At 40.4% G+C, this 21,785-nt stretch overlaps 1 protein-coding gene across 1 annotated transcript in view; it reads left to right on the top strand.

The window, feature by feature from the left end:
* Nucleotides 1-21,785, top strand: part of LOC117269281 (transmembrane protein 132C) — a 239,762-nt gene that overhangs the window by 169,021 nt on the left and 48,956 nt on the right. Inside the window, exon 5 of the mRNA XM_033646202.2 lies at nt 2,128-2,317. Coding sequence (XP_033502093.2) covers nt 2,128-2,317 — 190 coding nt within the window. The remainder of the gene's footprint in view (nt 1-2,127; nt 2,318-21,785) is intronic.

The raw sequence follows: 21,785 nt of genomic DNA, 5'->3' as shown, positions 1-21,785 counted from the left end.
CAAGCATGGTGAAGATGGCACTGAAAGCACTGAAACATCTGTATCTCGTTTTGTTTCCTTGAGGTTCAAAACTTTTCAGTCAGCCCTCAATAAACTTAAAACTCAAGTAAAATCAGGAAAGGCTCTCAGATAAAAATACAGTACAAGAAGGGACTCAAAAGGGACCACTGACTGCCGACCTGATTTCCTCGGGCAGACTATTCCAGAGCCTCGGTGCCCTGACAGCAAACGTTCTTTAGTCCCTGTTAGTTTTCAGCCAGGCCTCTGGAACCCGAGGGCCTCAAAGTACTTCCTGGCGTGAACAGTACTAAGAGGTTGGAGATATAGCTGGGTGAGCGACCATGAGGAGCCTTGAAATTAATCAGTAAAATCATAAAATCTATTTGTAAACATACTGTGAGCCAGTGTAAAGAGGCTAAAACTAGAGCGATGCGATCACATCTCTTGGTTGGTTAGGTGTATTTCTTGATGGAAGGAACTGTTATGAATGTGTGAAGTCACGATATAATACGATATAATAAAAAAAGAAATAGAAAAACACCACCAACTGTGATGTACTACACCTCAACTCACCTGTATAATTCCTCTGTGTTCAAACAGAATTATGTCTCAACAGCACTCACTGTGTGGCCAGATGCACACCGATATTCACCTCCGAGCGCCCCGAGCCAAAGCTTCTCAGTGGCATTTGGAAACATATTTAGTATAATTCAGAACATTACCCACTGAAACAGAAAAGCTTTTCCGCCTGACCCAGAATTGCTATTCAAGCTGTTTTCATCCACTCTGATTTTCAGCTTCCCAAACTGTTCTCCCTTATACTTTTCTACCAGAGTGGGTCCTTAAATCTGCACTTTGAAGTGAGACTGGTGTCTGAAGTGCGAACACATAAGAGGGAGTTGGGGGAGTTTTAAATACAAGCTTGGCCAAAATATGTTCAAGGAAAACCTTGGATCTCACCCCCAACACCCCCCTTCCTCATGCTCACTTTGGGCTCTCTCCAAGCTTGTTTTAATTGTGTGACATCCAAACAGCAAACACTCAGAACAGAAATAAAAAGGGTATACATTAAAAAGAACTTCATAGCAAAGCCTGAGACACATCTATTTCCTCTTTAAATTGCCTTTAACTTTTGTCTCTAAAGCCATCTTAAGAAGTGGTGTTACAAAACATGAATGTTTGCCTATGTGAGCCATTTCCAGATCCCCGAGTGCGAATTGTATTTTTCATGACAGCATGCATATCTGCGCGGAGCTGTTGGAAAAGGTGTTGCATCGAGTTTTGACTGTGACAAAGAACACCTGAGGGAGAGGCAGCAGCTTGATCAAACCTAGCGCTCAGCAAATCAAATAAGTTTGGAGGATTTTATTTTGCATTCATTGTTTTTTCTGCTTTGTTTGCATCTCCATCAGCTGAGAGAAAATTATTTGCTTGGCCCTGGCAATCTCTGCAAGAGAAGCTCCATATTGCAACAGGAAAAAAATAAATTGCTTTTTTTTTTTTTTTTTGCCAACATCATGGTTCTGTGCGGATGTGAGAATGAATTTCAATTGCGCCGCGATTAGTTTCATATCAGATTGTAAGATGAGGGATACGTTGCTTAAAAAATAGCATATCTCTATGCAACATCTGCAAGAGTGTCCTCTACATATATTATATCTGTTACATGTTTGCTGATTAAAAGGTACAATTAATTCTCAGCGTCTGTTTTTCAGTATTTTTCACTCCTGTTAATGGACAATAAAGACTGGTTTCCCGTCTGCTTTACTTCTCTCTTTTCACCTTATTTAACATATTTCTTCCTCCCTGTTTCTGCTGCTATTTTTTCTTCACCCTATTTTAATTTCCTCATGTCTCTTTCCCTTCATTTGTAGTCCCCCTGTCTTCCTTTGTTGTACTTTCCTGTTGTTTTCACATTACTCCATGGTTTTATTTTTGCATTTCCTTTCTTTATCTCATCTATTTTCCCGCTACCCTCTCATCCCTTCTGACTCCCACCTTGTTTCTGTCGTTATCCTTTCGGTTTGTGTCGTTGGGATTGCCACCTATCTCTCTCTGCCTCCCCTGCCCTACGCTTTTATCTAAATCTGCTCCTGACACACATCTTTTCCATCTCTCCTCTCGCAGGGCGGAGGGAGCAGGCTACCAGCGTGTGCTGCAGGTGGACCTGGAGGTGAACGGGCTGATGGTGACTCAGGGGGGGAGGGAGGTGACGTGGCAGGTGGAGTATCCGCTCACCCGCACCCTGACCAGTGAGGTGCCGACACTCATCCGCCTGGCACCGCAGGACCTGGGTGGCATCGTGCCACTGGCGATGGTGAGCAGTGGGTGGTTGAGCTGTGGGAGTTGGAAGCTTGTGTGTGTGTGTGTGTGTGTGTGTGTGTGTGTGTGTGTGTGTGTGTGTGCGTGTGCGTGTGCGTGCGGACATTGTGCACCTGCAAATGTTGAAAATCACTCACTGAGTTATTGTGAAATTTGTATTGATGGAGGTTAAGGCAGGACTGCACCACGACCAGAGTACGTTGCCCTGATTGGCTGGACAGCGTGTGTATTTTCCAAATACTTGGCAGGTTTGACATCATCCGTCTAAATCAACATGCAGAAGCAATATGAATATTGCACCAGTGGTCCATCTGTTCAAAGTCGAACATAACAACCTGTCTGGGTCAACCAGAGACCAATTTAAACTGGCCCAATGGAAAACATACTCAAACCATACAAGCACACATTTTGTTAAAAAGAAGACACCTTATCTGAGAAAGACCCAAGGACAGTCGGAGTCGGTCCTACTAGAGTCAAGAAGATAATTAGACCTTGTCACATAAATGTCATTTTCCAGCACCTCAAGGTTCACGCTCTCCATCTCACCTCAAAAATCACATTGCCCTCCTGAGATGATTATGTCACATCACGTGATCAAAGCAGATAGCGAGTGTCTGCTCAGGCCCTCAAGTGTTAGATATCGACACACAGACCTGAGACCTGGCAGTGGACGAAGAAGTATTCAGATCTTACACTTACAGTTCTAATACCACACTGTAAAAACACTCATGTAAAAGTAAAAGTCAAAAAAAAAAAAAAAGTAACTTAAAAGGTATACTTTAGTATAGTATAGTGAGAAATGCCTTCACAATCATGCTGACCCCCAAGGCAACACCATCACAATTCTTCTTTGTCCAACCAAAAGTCACTTAAAATAAATTACAGTTGTTAAACTACTTTGGGAGAAGCAGAATCCTCATATTTAAGAAGCTAGACCCATGAAATTTTGGGCGTTTTTGCATGAAACGACTTGTTGTACAATACTTGAATAAATGTATATACAGTGGTTACATTCCACAGCTGGACCTGCAGGAACACAACCCAACCCAACTAACCTGATTAGACTAAACATAGTTTGGGTCGTGTCTTGGAAACTGGTAACCAAGTGTGCCTGTTAAGTATTTGGTATTCTTCATCCATTTGGCTCCATTTAAGCACAATGGTTTCTGAAATAATGACTATTAAAGTGCTGGCTTTCGTGTTCAGCGCTTTACAACCCAGCTGGCACACGACCAATCTTCAACACTGAAATGTGGTTGAAATTATGTCTGTGGTGGTTTCAGCATTAAAACATTGAAACAATAATTGATTCTGATGGTTGTAAAAAGGTTAACAAAATTCTTATAAATCCTCATTGAAACTTCAGAAAGAACTGCTTCAACATTTATGAAACAACATTGCAAAATCAATGTTGATTCATCTTTTAAAATCAAATCATAACTCAACAGGACTCAACCATGGTGTATAACATTGATTAAACAGTGAATAAAAATTAGAATGCCAACTGGGGAGTGTTTACTCACATTTACCCCCCAAAACAGCTGTGTGCAAACCAGAAAAATCATTTGAAAGCACAGAGTGCAAGAAAATTACATCGTACTGTGGTCTTTTTCCCCATCGCTGCTAATCGTTCAAAAACTGGAAGGCCCACAAGCCGTAAGTAAAAAGTAAAAGTCCTGCATTCAAAATGTATCAGCATCAGTAAAACTACTCATTATAAAGAATGACACACTTCAAATTAATAAATGTTATTAGATTAGAATTATTACTACACCGACATTCATTTGTTCATCACCTTAATGTTGCAGCTGGTAAAGGCGGTACTGATGTTAATTATTTGATATATTGCTGGGCAGTTTCATCCATGGTAATATATCTGAATTTATAAGTCAAACCCTGCAAAGTAACTCAAGCTGTTACATCAGTGTTAACAGTACAAGATTTGCCTCTGAGATGTAGATTAGAAGTATAAAATAGCATGAAATGAAAACACTTAAGTAAAGTACAAGAGGAGTACTTGAGTACATCTAATTACTTCCATTTCACTGCTGGGGTCTAGATACAATACTGTCATAGTCCACTTGTTTTCAAATCCTTATTGCACACATGGAGAAAGAGCTTAAACATGCACACGCACACACACACACACACACACACACACACACACTTGCAGTATAAATATACACCCTGTTCTTATTCCCAGGTTATAAAATACTGATGCTCTTATCCATCCGTCGGCGTCTCACAGCATCAAAGAGGGCACTGTTTAGCGTAGCTCTGTGACACACAGCTGAAACACATTGTAACATGTAGTTAATCTTGTGAAATGGTCAGGGTTAGGTTTAGGCAATAATACTACTTGGTTAGATGTGGTTACGTAACAAGTGACTGACATCAGTGCAGTTATTTAAACAGTTATTCTAAAACAACACTGATTTTTGGTTTCACAAGTGACACAAACAGCGGTCTCCTAGGTGAAAGTCCCCTCCTTCCCAACCTACATAGACTGTCTTGCTCTTTTTACTTCATCAGTTACTCTCAGCATGCCATGAATGAGTTTACATTCGTGTTACTTGAAAGCACGACGCGTCTCATAAAAGACGCTAAAGGGTGCCTTTGGTTTCAATGCCACAAGTCGAGGGACATGACAAAGTGTTGTTATTTAATGCTATGGGAATGACACTGTTTGTTGCTGAACTTTTTCACTGTGCTCCTAAATGTTTGATTAAGAGCACAAGTTAGCGTAGAGCCTTGATGATAACAAGTGTTTGAGGGTGTTCACGTCTTAACTGTGTAGCAGCCCCGCGACTATGATCCTAAACATACAGACAAGACAACCAAGGATCAATTTATGACCAAACACTGGATTGCTTTTGACTGGCTGCTGAGTGAGTCAGCTGTCCTAAATCCAACTGAGCATGCTTTTAACGTGCTGATGATGAGACTGAAGGCAAGAAGCAAAAAGTAGAGCATCAATGTCTGGCAACATCTAGCAGCCATACACTTTAGAGCTCATTTAATACAAATCATTTCTTTTACTGAACATCATATAAGATGGCTTCACTTCAGCTGTTAACATCTCAAATTCCCCCCAAAATAGGCAGACTATATAAAAAGACCTTTCTGATGTGGTTATATAAACCCCCTCAAATCGAAGATGAGACTCCACATCACAGTCACTACATCAGATCAAATCCAGTACGCTGGAGTACAGAGCCGACCCAATAAAAAATGTGTCACTGTCCTAATACTTCCTATTTTCCTAACTGTAGAAAAAAAAGAGGAAGAAGATGAAGTGAATGGAGTAAACCTCAAACAATGTAAAATTTTAACACTACATTTCCAAGACTGATAATTTTGGCTGTCACTAAGCAACTGCTTCTTCCACTTGTAGAACAAATACTCTAACATTTATCCGAGGAGGAACAAAGATAATGAACAAACATAATATTTCTATTTAGAGAACATATTTTCGCACAATATGAACAGGAAATTAATAAACTCTTTGTTTGATATTGGGCACGTAAGCAGGATTATCTCCTCAATGACTAACAACAGAACAATCCTCTGCTTTTGTTGAGGGCCTCTACATTATGGGTTATTCTTCAATAACCCCTCAGTTCATTGTGGATTGTCCCCTGACGTGAGCATTTGACCTCTACGTGGCACAGTAAGAACCATTTACACTCTTTATTGATAGTGATGGAAGAAAATCTAACAAAACCACTCCCTTGAAAAGCCAGGCCCAAGTATTTTTAAAACAAAGCTTGATTTTTTTAATTGTCAGTAATTTGGTTAATACAGCTCTCAGACTTTGCTGACTGAGAAGTTAATTGAGTTTGGATTTAGACGGTCCAAACATGGATGAATTGGCAAGTGGCTTAAGATTGCTAATTGTATTATGATAATGATGATGTAAATTGTTTTTCCAAAATGAAAGGAAAACCATTCAGTATGCTGCAAAGAGATAAGAATAGTTTTAATTTTCCCCGCTGATAATGGCCACATTAAAAAAATCAAATGCCCTCGAGCTCTTCATAAACTTTTATTATGACAATTTGGTGAGGCTGCAGTTCACCGCTTATTTATGGTTCCTGGCTGGTGGAGTAGCCTTTAGACTTTGACTACATTTTTCAACTTTTAATGTCTTTTCAAAAGTGAGCAGCGCACTTTGTCAATGTTGGAATTAAAGTTTTCTTTTAATAAAAAGACAAACCAGGTGTAACGTAATGCATCAGCAACTGAAATCAAAGAAAGTGTTGAACTCGAAATACAACAATTTTAAATGTTGCATTTCAAACACATTTAGTGCAACTTGATTTATTAAAAAGAAAAAGAAGACCCAGCCTCTATGTTTATGATGATTACCACTTATACAAATTATTCTAATGATAGTCACAGTGGAGCAATATCTAAAAACATATGCAACAATAACGATAATGACATAAGACAAAAATACTGTGCAATAACAATACTACAGTCCAAACTGAGATGGATAAAACCATCAAGATAAAGTCTTTAAAATGTATCTTGAGACCAAATTGGATTCCCTGACAGCCAAGGCTCAATTATCTTCAGTCATTTGGTGATTTTAACATTGATCTGAGCATTTAATCACCAACTTTATTGCTGAAATTTGGGGCCTTGTCAAGTAAGTGTCTCAGAAACTGTAAAGGCGCTCTTAATGGCCAGTATATACAGTATATTGATAACATAATAAGAACATAAACCAGCTGAATGTTTATCTGGTACTTTAACAGCAGAAACAACAAAAGGCAACACAGTTTGGCTGCAAACAAAGATGGCCACAATCATTCACTCACTCAGACAAACAGCTGTGAACTTGCTCCGACGATGACTGACCAACTTATAATCACAAAAGATGAGAAGGGACTGGGTCACTCCTCTAATGATGAATAAGACTGGCTGAATAATGGAGAAAATAAATAGGTTTTTAGGCGGAGTATCAAAACTCTACAAACTCTAACAAGAGAGTAATGGAAGTAGAGAAATCTTTTCTGACTGTAGTTTTCTTTATGACTGTTGAGACAGAGACTAGGGATGCACTTTAATATCAGCATGTCATTGGTATAAGCCGATATCGGCTTTAGATTGAACAGAATCGCCCGATGTACCATTTCATACTTTGCTCAACGAATAAGTATAACATTGTAACTATAACAATGTATGTCATGTCTCTATCTGCTGATGGGCCATCACAATAAGACCATGAATGTTTATACAATGTCAATTCCACTACAGAAGAGACTTGATGATCACTAAAATTAGCCCATGTGGGTACGCCAGGTGACCCATTCTCATTCCCAGAGCATCGAATATGGCAGCCTCAGTGACCCTTGACTGTCACATGATATACTTGATGACTTACTGTAACAAAGTTAGTTATTTTTACCCAAAACATTAACTTTTTCTGAACCTAACCAAGTAGTTTGGTGGCGAAACCATATGTTTCCTATGAAACATAGAAGTTCATGTTAAAAGACACTCGCTCTGTCTGAAATTCACTGCTCACTGTCCAGGGAGCTCTACATTACTGTAGAGGACTATAGAGACTACACCATTTGGATCATTATCTCTCTACCGGTAATTATGTCATTACTATTGCACAATGAAAACGTGCCAGATTAACCTTAGCTGGTGGACCCTTCATAATAAATATGACAAGCATTTTTGTGATAAATATGATACTATACTGAGCAATATTTCTCTAGTACTGATGTCCAATGTAATTTTGCCATCAACAGTTAAAAAAAAAATTGTAGCCCATCTCGCTTTACCTTTGTTGCACTGCCAAATTGCAATTACTATACAAAAGAGGGTGAGCAAAAGTCAGTGAGCTGTGTTGCTTGCTGTGATTTGTGCCATTGTGGTGTAATGTCTACACATTTAGTTCCATTTACATGGAATAATAAACTTCAAGCTAAACAGAAATTTGTACAACAGGTTGCAATCGCACTGCTCTCTCTTTCCTCTTGTCCGTCTGCCATTTCTTAACTTTAGCACAGCACATGATAGTAACTTTTGGTCAAGTAAAAGCATATTAGAATCACATAGTGTCAAGTGTCTCCATAAACTCGAGTTGGTCCAGAATTCAGCCGTCTGTGTCATTACCAGAACCCCCTCCATAGATCGTATCATTCCTGTTCTCCAGCAACTTCACTGGCCTGTTAAATATCGCATTGATTTCAAGATTCTGCTTCTCACCTTTAAGGCCCCTCATAATCAAACTCTTCCTACCTGACTGATCTCCTTCATATCTACACACCCTCACGTACTCTCAGATCCTCTTCTGTACTCCAGCTCACATCACCATCTGCCCTCTTGACTACCATGGGTTCTAGACCCTTTAGCTGTTCTGCCCTCTGCCTCTGGAATGCTCTCCCCCATGACAATTGTAATATTGACTCCCTTTCCACTTTCAAATCCCGTCTGAAAACACACCTTTTCAAGCTGGCATATTCTGTCTGATTTAATAGAGACACACATATTGAGGCCTGCACTGATGATGATTTTATAATGAAGTCACTTTATTAACTTTTATTGTTTAGTAGAGAATTATTTGATGTTATAATCTATGGATACGTTGCTGCTTGTTTTTTTTAACTGCGTCTTGTAAGGTGTCCTTGAGTGCTCTGAAAGGGGCCCATAAATAAAATGCATTATCATTATTATTATTATTTTTATTGTGCAACAATTATGGTAAACTTCCAAACATCAGGCTTGTTCAAGTTGACACCTAAACAGCACTGTAAAGAATATGAAATTTCTATTGTTGTAACCGAGCACTGAGGTATTCGATGTCCTACCTTAGAAGTGCAGTACAACTTCTGAAAAAACTTGCTTGATGTATCATATTTGTTGTTGGCATTTATACAGTATTGTCTTATTATTCATCAACAACACTGGACCTGTAAATAGTACACACGTTTTAAAGGCAGACGAGTTAGAGTCAACAAATAGTTTGATTACACTGCGTCAGCAGTTGACATCAATCTCCACCTTTGCAGCAGAACTCGTAGGTAGACACCAATCATTGCTGGCACTCAACAGTGCTCGTCTGTGTACAGAATGCCAGACACCTCTGTTCAATAAAACTCTCATCTCTCTGTGATCGCTTATGGCCTCCACGCCCACAGAGAAGCACACGCATCCACACACTCCTACAGTATCTGCCTGCCAAACTGAAATACAGGACCCATTGCTGTCTTGGTTTGACAGCTGCTGTAAACTGTCCTTTAGGATGACTGACTGAAATGGTGACAAGTACGCTAATAGCACCAACGGAGAGAGGTTGAAGGTTAAAAAAAAAAAGAGAGAGGAGGAAGGACAAAAACCAAGTAGGAAAGACAGCAGCTTTAGACAGCAGAAAAAGGTGAGAGGTTTGGCCAGTCTGCCAAATAAGTTGTTGCCCGAGGGTTATTTCTTAAACTCAAGACATTCAGGCTCCAAGTGACGGCAATCACTAAAAAGATCAGCACTGGACATTCATCCTGCAGCAATGGACGAAGCATTTCAGAACAGGTTCTTTTCCAGGATAATTTGTATTGTAGTCCAATCGATGAGGCGAGACTGGATATTTTAGATTGCTGCTTCAATGCCAAATACACCTCAGCAAACATTCATCCTAACAAGTAATTTACCATTTACTTTAAACCTTAATTTCATCTGAGAGCGAAAGAAGAATTCAGGCATTGAGATGAGATGATTAAGCCTGATCTCAAATTCCATTCCCCTTGTTTCAGGAATATATAACGAAACATTATCTCCGAACAGAGCAGAGTAAGAGATAATATCAGGAAATGACACTTTATATTGGAACATTCTCGAGTTGATTTGTATCGGAAACAGGTTGAAACCTCAATCGACTAAAGAGAAGTGAGTAAGTTTTGAGGATTCAATAACAGAATCGATGGTTTCTTTCAGATGAGGAGTTTTTGTAGTGTAGTGTATCTGTTAGAGACTCCGTTATCTCCAGTGCTGGTTCACAATATAGCACAGTCTTTGAAATTCTTTAAATCAATAACTTTAATAGCCCCCAAATCTCTCAAATCTCCCAAAGTATAACCGAAGAAGAGAAGCTAAGAGAAAGTTGTTACGGAGGTACTGCCCTCGCTGTACTCTCTTCCTCTAACTGCACCAGACACCTTGTACATTACTGAAATATTATGAACTCACTGCACTCAAGTTGCGAATGCCGTCACAAAAACAAATGTCTGCATGTGATATTCTGCCGAATAGGCACAATCATCAACCTGGAACCAACAAGGTAGGCTGAAGGGAGATGGTGAAAGTGTTTCATTAACAAGCTTGAAAGACACTACATGCAGAGAACATGCCAACCAGGGGACTTTAACGGCATCCTCCCATGAATTTTTGATCTCCCTCTCTTGCCATGCTGCGTCTCTCTTTTCGCTCATTAGAAGAGACAGTGCAGCCCCCGTAGCTCTTTACAGTACATCCCAAATGCTATCATTAGCATTTTATTCATAGCCTCTAAAACAACTCACTCCGTTTCAAACTCAATAACATTAGCTTTGTTTCTTACAGTCCCATAACATTATAATCAGGGCCATTAGCAGAAAGCTCAACAGTTTTTTTGGTCACGGGCGAGCGCCTTTGTCTGGAATAATTAGGGTTTGCCCAAATGCAGCTTTCTCCATATTGACTCCGCAACAGACAGATAGTGATAGACTGAAGCTGCAAGGACGGTGGAATTAGTCAGAAGTTGTGTCCTCTGCGGGCGCAGACAAACAAGTCAAAACAGAAAGCAGTCCTCATATCTGTAATTTACACACACAGCGCTATCGCAGCATCAGGGCCAGGCAGCGGTCCTCGAGCAGGCTGCCATCAGTCACACTGTCACGCTGTCAGGAACTGTATTTGAAAATGGCCCGGCAGAGCACTAATAGGCTGTGCAGTGAGGCTATCCACCGGCATGCTAAGTGTCCTCAAGGCAGCATTAGCCATCTGCATGCAGCCATAATGCCCCTTATAGCTTAATTAAGTCCTCTTGTGTATATATGGGCCTCTAATTCACTGCTCTATCTTTCTCCTGTGCATTTTTGACAACATTAATTCTCCCTTTTCGCTCTTACCCCTCGGTGGATTCAGCCTTATGCACCAAGCTTGTTTCTTATTTCTGGTCTTGATTATCCTACACTGCAAGTCTGAGGCAGAGACACAAAGATAGACAGAGAGACAGATCAAAACAAGGAAACTCAATTCAACCCAACACTTTTTGGGTTATTTATTTTACTACATAAGAAAGCTGTACTTTTCTTTATTTTTTTTTTTGGTCTATCTCTCTCAGATATAAACACTCCTACATCAGAGCCAGACTGATACCAGAGTTTTGAGGCAGATACCTATGATATTTGTTATACACAAACAAATAGGATTTTTTGATAAGAATCCCTTGGATATTGGTGACACTATTTATAAAATGCCTCTAACATATCTTTGGCATTTACTGCTTTTCTTACTGCCTTCTTATCACTTACTGACAACTTACTTGCCTATACATTTAATTAGGACTATAACTAGATCACTCGTCTTCCATGCAGAAGGTCCAGGGTTCGAATCCTGCTGGGGTCGACGTCAGCAAAGGCACAAAGTCGCAAGAGGTTCCCACCGCCGAATCAAACGGGATCAGATTCCTTAAGGAGGCAGAACAAGAGTGTGACTCCGGAATCTGAGGAAGTCCTTAACGAGAGCCCGATGTAGATGGGAGGCTCCAGACGTGAAAAGTGGAAAGTCATAACTAACGCATAACTAACGCCTTCAAAAATGGAGCAATTGGAAAAAGAGCTGCATCTAACTAATTATTCTATCTACAGATAGATAGATCTTTCTATCTATTATTCTATCCTATTCAGTTGACTGTCATAGACGTAGAGAAATCCTAAAATACTCAAATTTACGAAGCTGAAATCAAACAATTTGGAAGTTTTTGTTCTTAAAAAGTTACTCAAACTGATCAAATCATTTGGTGGTTTATTTAATATTTGACAACTGTAGAAACAGTACAAATACGAAGGATACTGAACTGTTTGGCGTGGTCATTTGACTGGTACAAATATTATGAAGAATGTTGTTGTGTTGACAACACACATCAGTGGGCCGTAAAGTGTGTCACACTCACCAGTTTGAGAACTCAGTTTTGGCCTATTTTATCGCTATTTTCTGTACTCATCTGAAAAATACAACCAAATCAAGTTTCAATTGTTCACTAAAATAAATCTAATGTTAGCTTAACTGCCATGTTAACTCATTGTAAAACACACTTTAGTCAAACTTGGCATTACCAACAAAGGTTTGGGCAAAATAAACCCTTAAAGGGATAGTGCACCCAAAAATGAAAATTCAGCCATTATCTACTCACCCATATGCCGAGGGAGGCTCAGGTGAAGTTTTAGAGTCCTCACTTCCCTTGCGGACATCCCAGGGTAGAGGGGGTAGCAACACAACTCCACCTAATGCAAGCTGGGCGCCCCAGATTAAAACGTCCAAAAAACACATAATTGAAACCACAGAATATCTCCATACTGCTCGTCCGTAGTGATCCAAGTGTCCTGAAGCCCCGACATAAAAAGTTGTTTGGAAAAGCGTCATTTGAACTCTGTTTATAGCCTCATTGTAGCCTGTAGCTCTGACTGCCTCTCTGTGGACCGCGCTCACGTGTGTGCTTGTGCGAGACCGTGAGAGATGGGCACCGCCTTCATGTGTGTTCACGTGCTTTCGCTGGTCTCATGCGCAAGCGAGCACATGTGAGCTCGGTGTACACAGAAGCGGGTAGAGCTACAATGAGGCTATAAACAGAGTTCAAATGACGTTTTTCCAAACAACTTTTTATATCGGGGCTTCAGGACACTTGGATCACTACGGACGAGCAGTATGGAGATATTCTGTAGTTTCAATTATGTGTTTTTTGGACGTTTTAATCTGGGGCGCCCAGCGTCCACTAGGTGGAGTTTTGTTGCTAGCCCCTCTCCCCTGGGATCTCCGCAAGGGATGTGAGGACTCTAAAACTTCACCTGAGCCTCCCTCAGCATAGGTGAGTAGATAATGGCTGAATTTTCATTTTTGGGTGCACTATCCCTTTAATTCACCGAGTTAGATGTGAAAACACCCACTACGTCTCTCTCATTGTCTCAGCTGTTCAGTGAACAGCAGCTCTCACTTGTTATTCGGAGGCAGCTACATTATGTCACGTTTTATCAAACATTTGATTAATGGAAACAAGTCAAACAGGGAAATAATTGCTAAATTAAAAAAAGTATTACTCTACTATTCATTTGGTCATCCCAACAAAACCTCACCTCAGTAAGTTCACTACTTGCTGCAAGTTGGTTATGTAGGAATTCAGCCTGCTACAGTGGTTACAATGGCAACGCTACAAATAAAAATGGCCTCTGCTCTGATCATACTGCTACGCTGATTTGAATAATAGAGTCCTTTCTACTCTCAATCTGTTATTGAGTTATCAACTAATCAATTAGTGGCTGCAGCTTTAAGTGAAAAACCTGGAAACAATATTTGACAAATTACTTACGCAATTGACTGATTATCAAAATAGTTCCACATTATTTCCTGTCAATTACCTAATCAATATTTTTGGCCACTCTGGGGCAACTGAAACAAGCCTTGAAGAGAACACTGACATATAAGTAACATTTTAAATTGAAACTTGTTAGCTTGTTTTTTTCAGGATGTCTGCGGGTCCTTAAAATGTCTTAAGTTCCTTTTTTTTTCTAAATGTTAGGTTTTGAATATCATTAATAAGCCTTAACTTTGAATAATTGAGGTCTTAATTTGAATATAAACATTTAGCATCTAATTTCATGTATCTTTATTTGTCAAAATATTTCAAAATTTGTCAAGTTCTCCCGCATCAAAGTTAATATACTATAACACACTGTCTAATGCTAATCCTATCCACTATACTTACCCGTTGCACAATACTTACTCTGCATTAACCCTGCTCAGTTTATGCCTATTTGTCATGTCTACCTGTAGAGAGAAAATGCTAGGTTGCTAAATTGCTATGTGTAAGAAACTAAGAGTGAGATTTATTACAGCTCTAACCTGAAGGAAATTGTTCTTACCTATAACTGACTTCTGAACTTGACAAGAAGTGTAATACTGAGCTTGATGTTTACTTGCTTATTTGAATATGAAAAAGAGGGTATTTGTCAAGAAACTCTTAAATGTGCTTAAAATTTGTCTTAAAAAGGTGTTAAGAAGCTTTAAATTTAATAGACGCCTTGCTCATTTATGTATCCAGCAAAAAAGAAGCAATATTTTCATCAACTTTGAGTCACGTTTTTGTCCACCTGATGACTGTAACCTCCATTATTCATTTCGAGACAATGTGTGAAATGTATATTGAAATGTATATATTATATCCACACTGTTGGGACTCCTACATACATTAGAAACAAGAAGCCTTCGCTCTCGTCAAGCTGCCTTGGAGCAATTTAGATAACCCTCATTTGCTCCACTGCAGTTGCTCTGCGGCCAGAGTAGAAGTCGTGACATCTCCTAAGTGTGCTTGTTTGTAACTGTGAGCATGAGGCAGTGTTGCAGAGGAAGAGCAACACTCCCTGGGTGAAGAAACACACACACTGTGCTCATGTCTTCTGTACTGCGCACACACACACACACACACACAGAAACTTTATTTCACTCCTGCCACCCAACATCTCTCTCTTCCCTCTCTGGCCCAGGATGCAGCCTCTATGTATGTCAGTCAGGCTTGGCTTTGAAGCTAAGCCTGTCCGTTTTGTAATTTGTTGTTGTGTGTTTGTTTATTTTTTGCTGGCTTCCCTTCCATCACCCTTTCCCCCACTCTGTCAGTCTGGCTTGAGAGTCTTCTATTCGGCCTGCTGGGGCCAGGGTTCAGCGCAGCGCAGCGCGGCTGGCTTATTCTAATCAAACGGCCCCCAGAAACAGGAGAGGAGCCCTCGGAATATGGACAGGCTTTATCAGGGGCAGCCGATTTACCACTGCTGACTTGGGCATTTCCTTGCCGGATGTTAAAGAGTGAGAAAGTATGAGGAGGGAAAAACAACGCAGGCTTAATATTTAATCTCACTAAAAGTATTCAGAGCTCACAGTACACAATAGCAAAATCCAACAGATTGTCAGGCCAACAAGTCACGTAATGAATCAATATCTAATTAATGAGGAGAGTATAAATCACTGCGGGTCCTGATTTAATAATCAATAATAGTATTTCTTACTCCTGATCATGGCAAAATGCCCCCAAACTGCCCCCAACTCTTTATTTGCTAATACCGCAATTATAGCTGCTTTGCCAATTGTGTTAAATCACTGGAGACACAGGAGTTGTTTATTCAGCTTGTTTCGTCCCAACTTCAGGTTCAACCAACATGCTTTATTTTATCATTTAGTATGCAGTATACGTTCAACAGAGACAACAAAATCTTAGCAAATTAGTGTGTAAACGAGGTGTATTTTATTCATCTACACTCGTCACTTTAAAGTTCTTTATAATTAAAAAAGTTCAGCACCTGCAATGACTGACATCTTCCTCACTTTTGAGAAAAAAAAAGTAATTTTCCATCGTTTTTTTTTTTTTTTTTTTTTGGCCCCGTTCTATCGCATCCCTCGTCATTTCACTTATCAGCACCTTGCTCCGGCTTCTCCCCGACTTCAACGTCGCAGTGCAGAATAACTTGGCTCCTGTGCCTTTTTTCCCGAGCCATAACCATAAAAAGATTACATTCTATGAACACCGCTCTCCCCTGCTGTTGTATCACCATTTCTTTAAAAAAAAAAAAAATCCTTCAGAGGTGTTGATTCCCCTGCCCTTGCTTTCATTTTATCTCCTGCTATAGGCTGTGAGATGCTCGGATGTACCTGTGTGTGAGTGGCAGGGGGGTGCTGTATAGGTGCTACGGGGGCAGATAGACTTTTTATTGATAATTGATATGAAGTGAATAGCTGAGAGTGCTGCAGTGGCAATGTAAATCCTACTTACAAGCGCTGTAGGCCAACACAGCACAGGGCCCGTGGGGTTACAGTCAATCACAGCAGGTTAGTGAATAGTTGAGCTGTGGTTCTTGGTGGGTCTGAGGCATCTGTTCACTCAATGAATAATAAATTGTCAGCCAGTGTTAAGCAGTGTTTACTGAAGGCCCTGATAAGCTAAACATATCTCAGATGTCTCCTCCTCTCCAGCTTACAGTACACCTTCCCTGGCACAGGGTGTTCTGTACCGATGCGAGGCTCCTCACACACATAAGGCGGTTATGTGTCTGCTTCGACAATCAAATACTATATGGATATGTTGTTGCCTTTTAGTTACGGCCCAGTTTGTGTTCACAAACAAGAGCTGCAAGCCGTAAACAAGGTAAACAAGGGAACTTGCTGAATGGACGGTTTTGGCGACTGTCATCAGCATCATTATTGCTGCACAGACACTCGTGGGAAATCCAATTCCAGTGACTGTCAAAGGTGCACAGAACTTTGCTGATCCTTATGTGTATCTCCTCTCAGCCCTGTCTCCCAGAAATTACATTTATATACAACTAATTTGAAACGGCAAATACGTTTTGAGGTAATGCTGAGCAAATTAGTTTCACTATTAATAGAATGAGGAAATGTTGCATATCAATGTATCTGGCAAGTCGCAAAAATGTTGATAGGGACCATATCAGCAAAACATATCTCAGCTGTTTTCCACGGAAAATAGGAAATCTTGCAATACAGCATCCAGTCGAAGTGACTACAGTCATGTTTTCTTTTAAACATTTATTCAAAATCACTATCTTTCCCTAACCTTAACCAAAGTGCTTTTGTTACCTAAACCTAAGGCAGGAGTCTGAATGCAAACCTGAACTTATGGTGTCAAGGTGCTGTACTTTGTACGCCCCATCCTCCCCAGCCACCTCCTTCCAAAGCCCATGCAGTACATGAATGCAGTGTCTAATTACCTGACAGAAATAATCCAGGCAATTACAATGCTCTGAAAAATTGTAATTAAGATAGCAATTTAGTAACAGACAAATGTAATTTCTAAGAGACAGGGTTGCTTTTCTGGTACCACAAAGAGTTCATAAATAACTAAATCAAGCCAAGACTGCAACTGGATCTTATATACCATAAAAAGTGACTAACAAACAGAAATGAGGCAAAAAAAATAGATTTTTTTTTTTTTGATATTTGTTTATATTGGCATGGTTTCATGGGTAAACTACTACATTACACATAATAAAAAACTTTGGTTTAACTTCTTTCCTGCTTTATCAGGTACAATCTCCATATTCATGGTTACCAAATTACCTTGAATAAATATATGCTATGCATTGCTTATTTGGATTGGAGACCGGTTAACAGTGCATGATGGGTTTAGATTCCTTCTTAAAGGTCTAGCGTGTAGGTTTTAGTGGCATCTAGTGGTGAGGTTGCAAACTGCAACCAACTGAAACTTCTCCCACGTGCCAGGTGTGTTGGTCGACTACAGTGGTTGACACAAAAATGCAACTGACCCTCTCTAGAGCCAGTGTTTGATTTGTCCATACCGGGCTCTGTACACACATGGCAGACTACATGGAAGAGGACCTACTCTGTATGTCAGGCATGTCCAAAGTCCAGCCTGGGGGCCAATCGTGGCCTGCAAACCAGTTTCAAATGGCCTGCAGCTTGTCTCCACACAAGCAAACTTATGTATTATCTAGGGCTGTACCCAAATATTCGGATATTCGAATATTCGTTTCTATGGGTAAGTATTTGTTATGAAAATTTCGTATTCGATATTCGTTATTTTATTTACTTTGTTTTTTAACATTTTTTGGGGTGCTAAATGTAGTCTTTTTGTTGTTGGTAAATGTAGGTTATCAATAAAAATCAAAACTTTTAAATTGCATTGTTAAAAATGCGAAAATATAGTATCGCCTACCAACGGAGCTTGTGCGCACAGCACGCTTGAGCGCATCCGTCTGAGGCTGTGGATCAATGCCAAGTTTTACCACTTTATCACTATTCCCTCTAACTTGTAGCTGTTATTTCATTATCTTTTGAATTTAATATGAATTATGGAACCATTTTTGTCAACGTTTGTTTCCCCCGTTTTGTACAATTAATTATTGTTTAAAGTTTCAACAAGTTTCTTTTGGAGTGCGTGACACAAGTGTGTTTTGAAAACGACCGCGGACTGTCACCTGCTCAACGCATCAGTACCTTCGGATGCCATGACAGTAATAGCCAATAATGTCAAAATATCATTTACAGACCGATTTAACAGACGATCACTGCTGCCCGACTTGCAGGTCCATTTGCGGGTCCCATGGGTTACGGGTCGACCCGCACATCACTACTCAGCTCAGTCTATAAATGCTGTACACAACAGTAGACATTAAATACTATTCAGGCCGGCAGAACCAGCAGCGCATCGGCTCTATAGTGCACGACACTGCTGATTAACCATTTTATTGCAGCACAGAGTGTCTGCCAGCAACCAATTACTTGCAGAGGCTTCCTACAACTTGTTTCAACGGTTCCGATTTATCCAAAGAAAGCATCGAATAATGTACTGAAGGAGACTGTTGCGCCATCACAATATTTTGTGGTTTCAGAGCAAAGATCCGGTCACCGCAGTGCAAAACTCCGCAATACAATTAGGTCCGAAAAAACCCTGGAGGCAGACCGGGGAGGCAACCCCCCCTACCTAAAACATCATTATGAATATTTCATACCATCTGTGCTTATAGATGCCCCTAAATCCTACACACTGGACCTTCAACTTAATGTTAAAATCAAACATTCACTCTCACACAGTCCAGTGGTTGGTCTGCTCAGCTTTTAGACCACAAACTCACCCCCCCCCCCCACCTTTTCAGACAGTCTCACTCAAGTTATTTAGTCTGCACCAGAGTTTGATTGACAGCTTTCACAGCAGCCCAAACAAACTGCACCAAACAGGTTTGGCATGAGATCACCCTCAGTTTACCCCCACAGTCTAAAGAAATACAGGTCAGATTAAATGGTGACTTAAAGTTGCAAAAAAGATGTAAATATGGGTGTAAATTGTCATCTGTCAGTTTGTGTTAACCCTGTGATGGACCTATACAAAGTTCAAGGATTCAAGGAAGTTATTGTCATCTGCTATAAAATGCCACTGTTGCATTTCCATACAATGATGGATGGATGTTCTCAAAAAGTTATTTCAAGTGTCAAAAAAATAATAACAAAGTGACATGAGGTGAGCAAACAGAGCTGACTCAAAGTTGAAGCTGACTGACAGTGAAATACAGCATGTGAACACTTAATGTGTAGCTTCATGCAGCTTTACTTGTAAACTACTTTTACCAAAAAACAGTGTAGAAAGATACTTAAAGTGACTGCAAAAGCCTGGAGCCTTAAACATAGAAAATAGCTGACACTGACGAATCATCTGTATTTTTTTTCCTGTATGCGTTTGTATTAAAGCCGAGCAAAGAATGCCTTCAACCCACTTTGTAGCGCAACGCTCACTGGGAGCACCAGGTCATTTACCAGTGGCAAATTTGCATTTTCTAGTATAGCAAACGTATGACCTGCCGTACTCTACCTCTGATTGGCTGATAATCCTTGCCTATGTTGGTTTGGTTGTTTAGGTTAAGGCAACAGGAGTGATATTGATTGGGTTACAGTAAGAATGTCAGGCTAAGCCAACAGAGGTAGAGTAAGGCAGAGGAGGGCAGGTCATGCCTTCGCTATCAAAGGAAACACATATTCGCTTCCCGGTGGCCTGAGGGTTGTTTTAGCCTACCACAAAAAGTCAACTTGAACAGCAATTATACAGCAAGCAGGAATGGGTTGACGGACCTCTCACACATTGGGCACGATGCTCATGCATTTAGCCCAGAACCTCCATTTACAAGCCACAATTCTCAATCTGTGAGATGTGATTACATAGAAACCATGTACATTGCTGCTTCTCTACAATAACATTTTAGACTAGTCAGCAGGCAAAACAGACATTTAGAAGAAGTAGAAGAAAAGTGGACCGGAGAGGGACCAAATAAATAAGAGAAAGGCCTTTGCCAAAAGTGCAGCTAGGAACTGCAAAATAAGCAACACATTTGCCAGTAAGGTACAGAGCCCCTGAAGTCTCGAAAGGTGGTATTTTTTTATTTTGTGCGATCATCTTGAGGATACAAGTTAGCCTATTATCTTGTGCGCACAGGATAATTGTCTCACAACCTTTTGGGACTTTAGGAGCTCTACAGTAAGGCGCCAGGTTCGTCAAAAACACTAGCTGACACCCATGCAAGATATACCAAAAGCCCCATTTCCACCAAACACTTGCGGTATGGTACCTTTGGAACCCAAAGTAACCCTTCAGACATGGTGTCTAGACCCTAGTGTTTCCACCGCAAACAGTACCCACTTTCATGTGGGCGGGGTTGTTGTCACCTACTGCTCCGTCAAGCACTCCTTTATCAGTCTGCACCTTGTTTATCGTCCATAGAACGGGGTTGCGCCCTGGGATTTTCAGGACAAAACAGAACAGGCTGCAGTGAGTCTCTCTCCATTGGATATTTTTTAAAAAAAGCAGGTGCATTTAGTCCTTCTAAGGGAAGCTCAGGGATTTAGTGTTGCTGGAGCCCACAGGGACGACACTCCGCAGCGCTTTTTTTCCCCCCCTCGGAGTGAGGATTAGAATATATGCAGTTCACATCATCCGGTCGAAACGAAGATGTATTCATAAACGTTTGAAGATCCTCTCATTACTAAAAGTGTATGTCATATAAAAACTAAAGTGATGGTCAAAGTTGTCACAGTGAAATTTTAGGTGTGTTGATGGATTCATGTCGTCAACTCTACATGAGTAACATGACAAGTAAATGTAAAAGTTGCTGGCAGTCGGCCCCGAGAATTAAGTTATTTCTTCTCAGACTCCAGCTGCTGCAAGAGGCAGCAAAACATCCTTTATTTTATAGTTACAGTTTACCAGTTAAACTCTCCACGGTATGAACAGTGGCTACATGAAACCAGCCATAACTCAGCCCTGAGCAGAGTGACTGTCCTCTATTGACCAGTCAACAGACTGCAGTGTTCACAGCTCCACCTTTTAGTACCGGATCTGTGTGCTAGGTGCCCCAACAGAGGGGGGGACAAAATGGGGACGTACGTAACAGTTCCATTGGTACCATCCACAAATTTTCACAGTGGAAACAGAAAAAAAGCGCACCGAACTGAACTGAAGTGTACTGTACCATACTGCTCGGTGGAAATGGGGCTCAAGTGCAGTAATTACTTACTGGTTCATCTGAAGGTGCTATACAAGGACTTCTAATTGGCTGGTTGACAAGGGTGAAAGAATGTGTCAAATCTTTTGTTCAGCGACTTGTTATTTCTTTAGAAACACTGGTTTTATACTTCCGTCGTTAAAGTTCAGTTTTATTGACTCGGAGTAAAGCTGTACACACACATCA

Source organism: Epinephelus lanceolatus, chromosome 19 (assembly GCF_041903045.1).
Source record: "Epinephelus lanceolatus isolate andai-2023 chromosome 19, ASM4190304v1, whole genome shotgun sequence".
Classification (NCBI taxonomy): domain Eukaryota; kingdom Metazoa; phylum Chordata; class Actinopteri; order Perciformes; family Serranidae; genus Epinephelus; species Epinephelus lanceolatus.
Note: the sequence above shows the minus strand (reverse complement) of the source record. Positions and strands in the feature narration are given on the sequence as shown.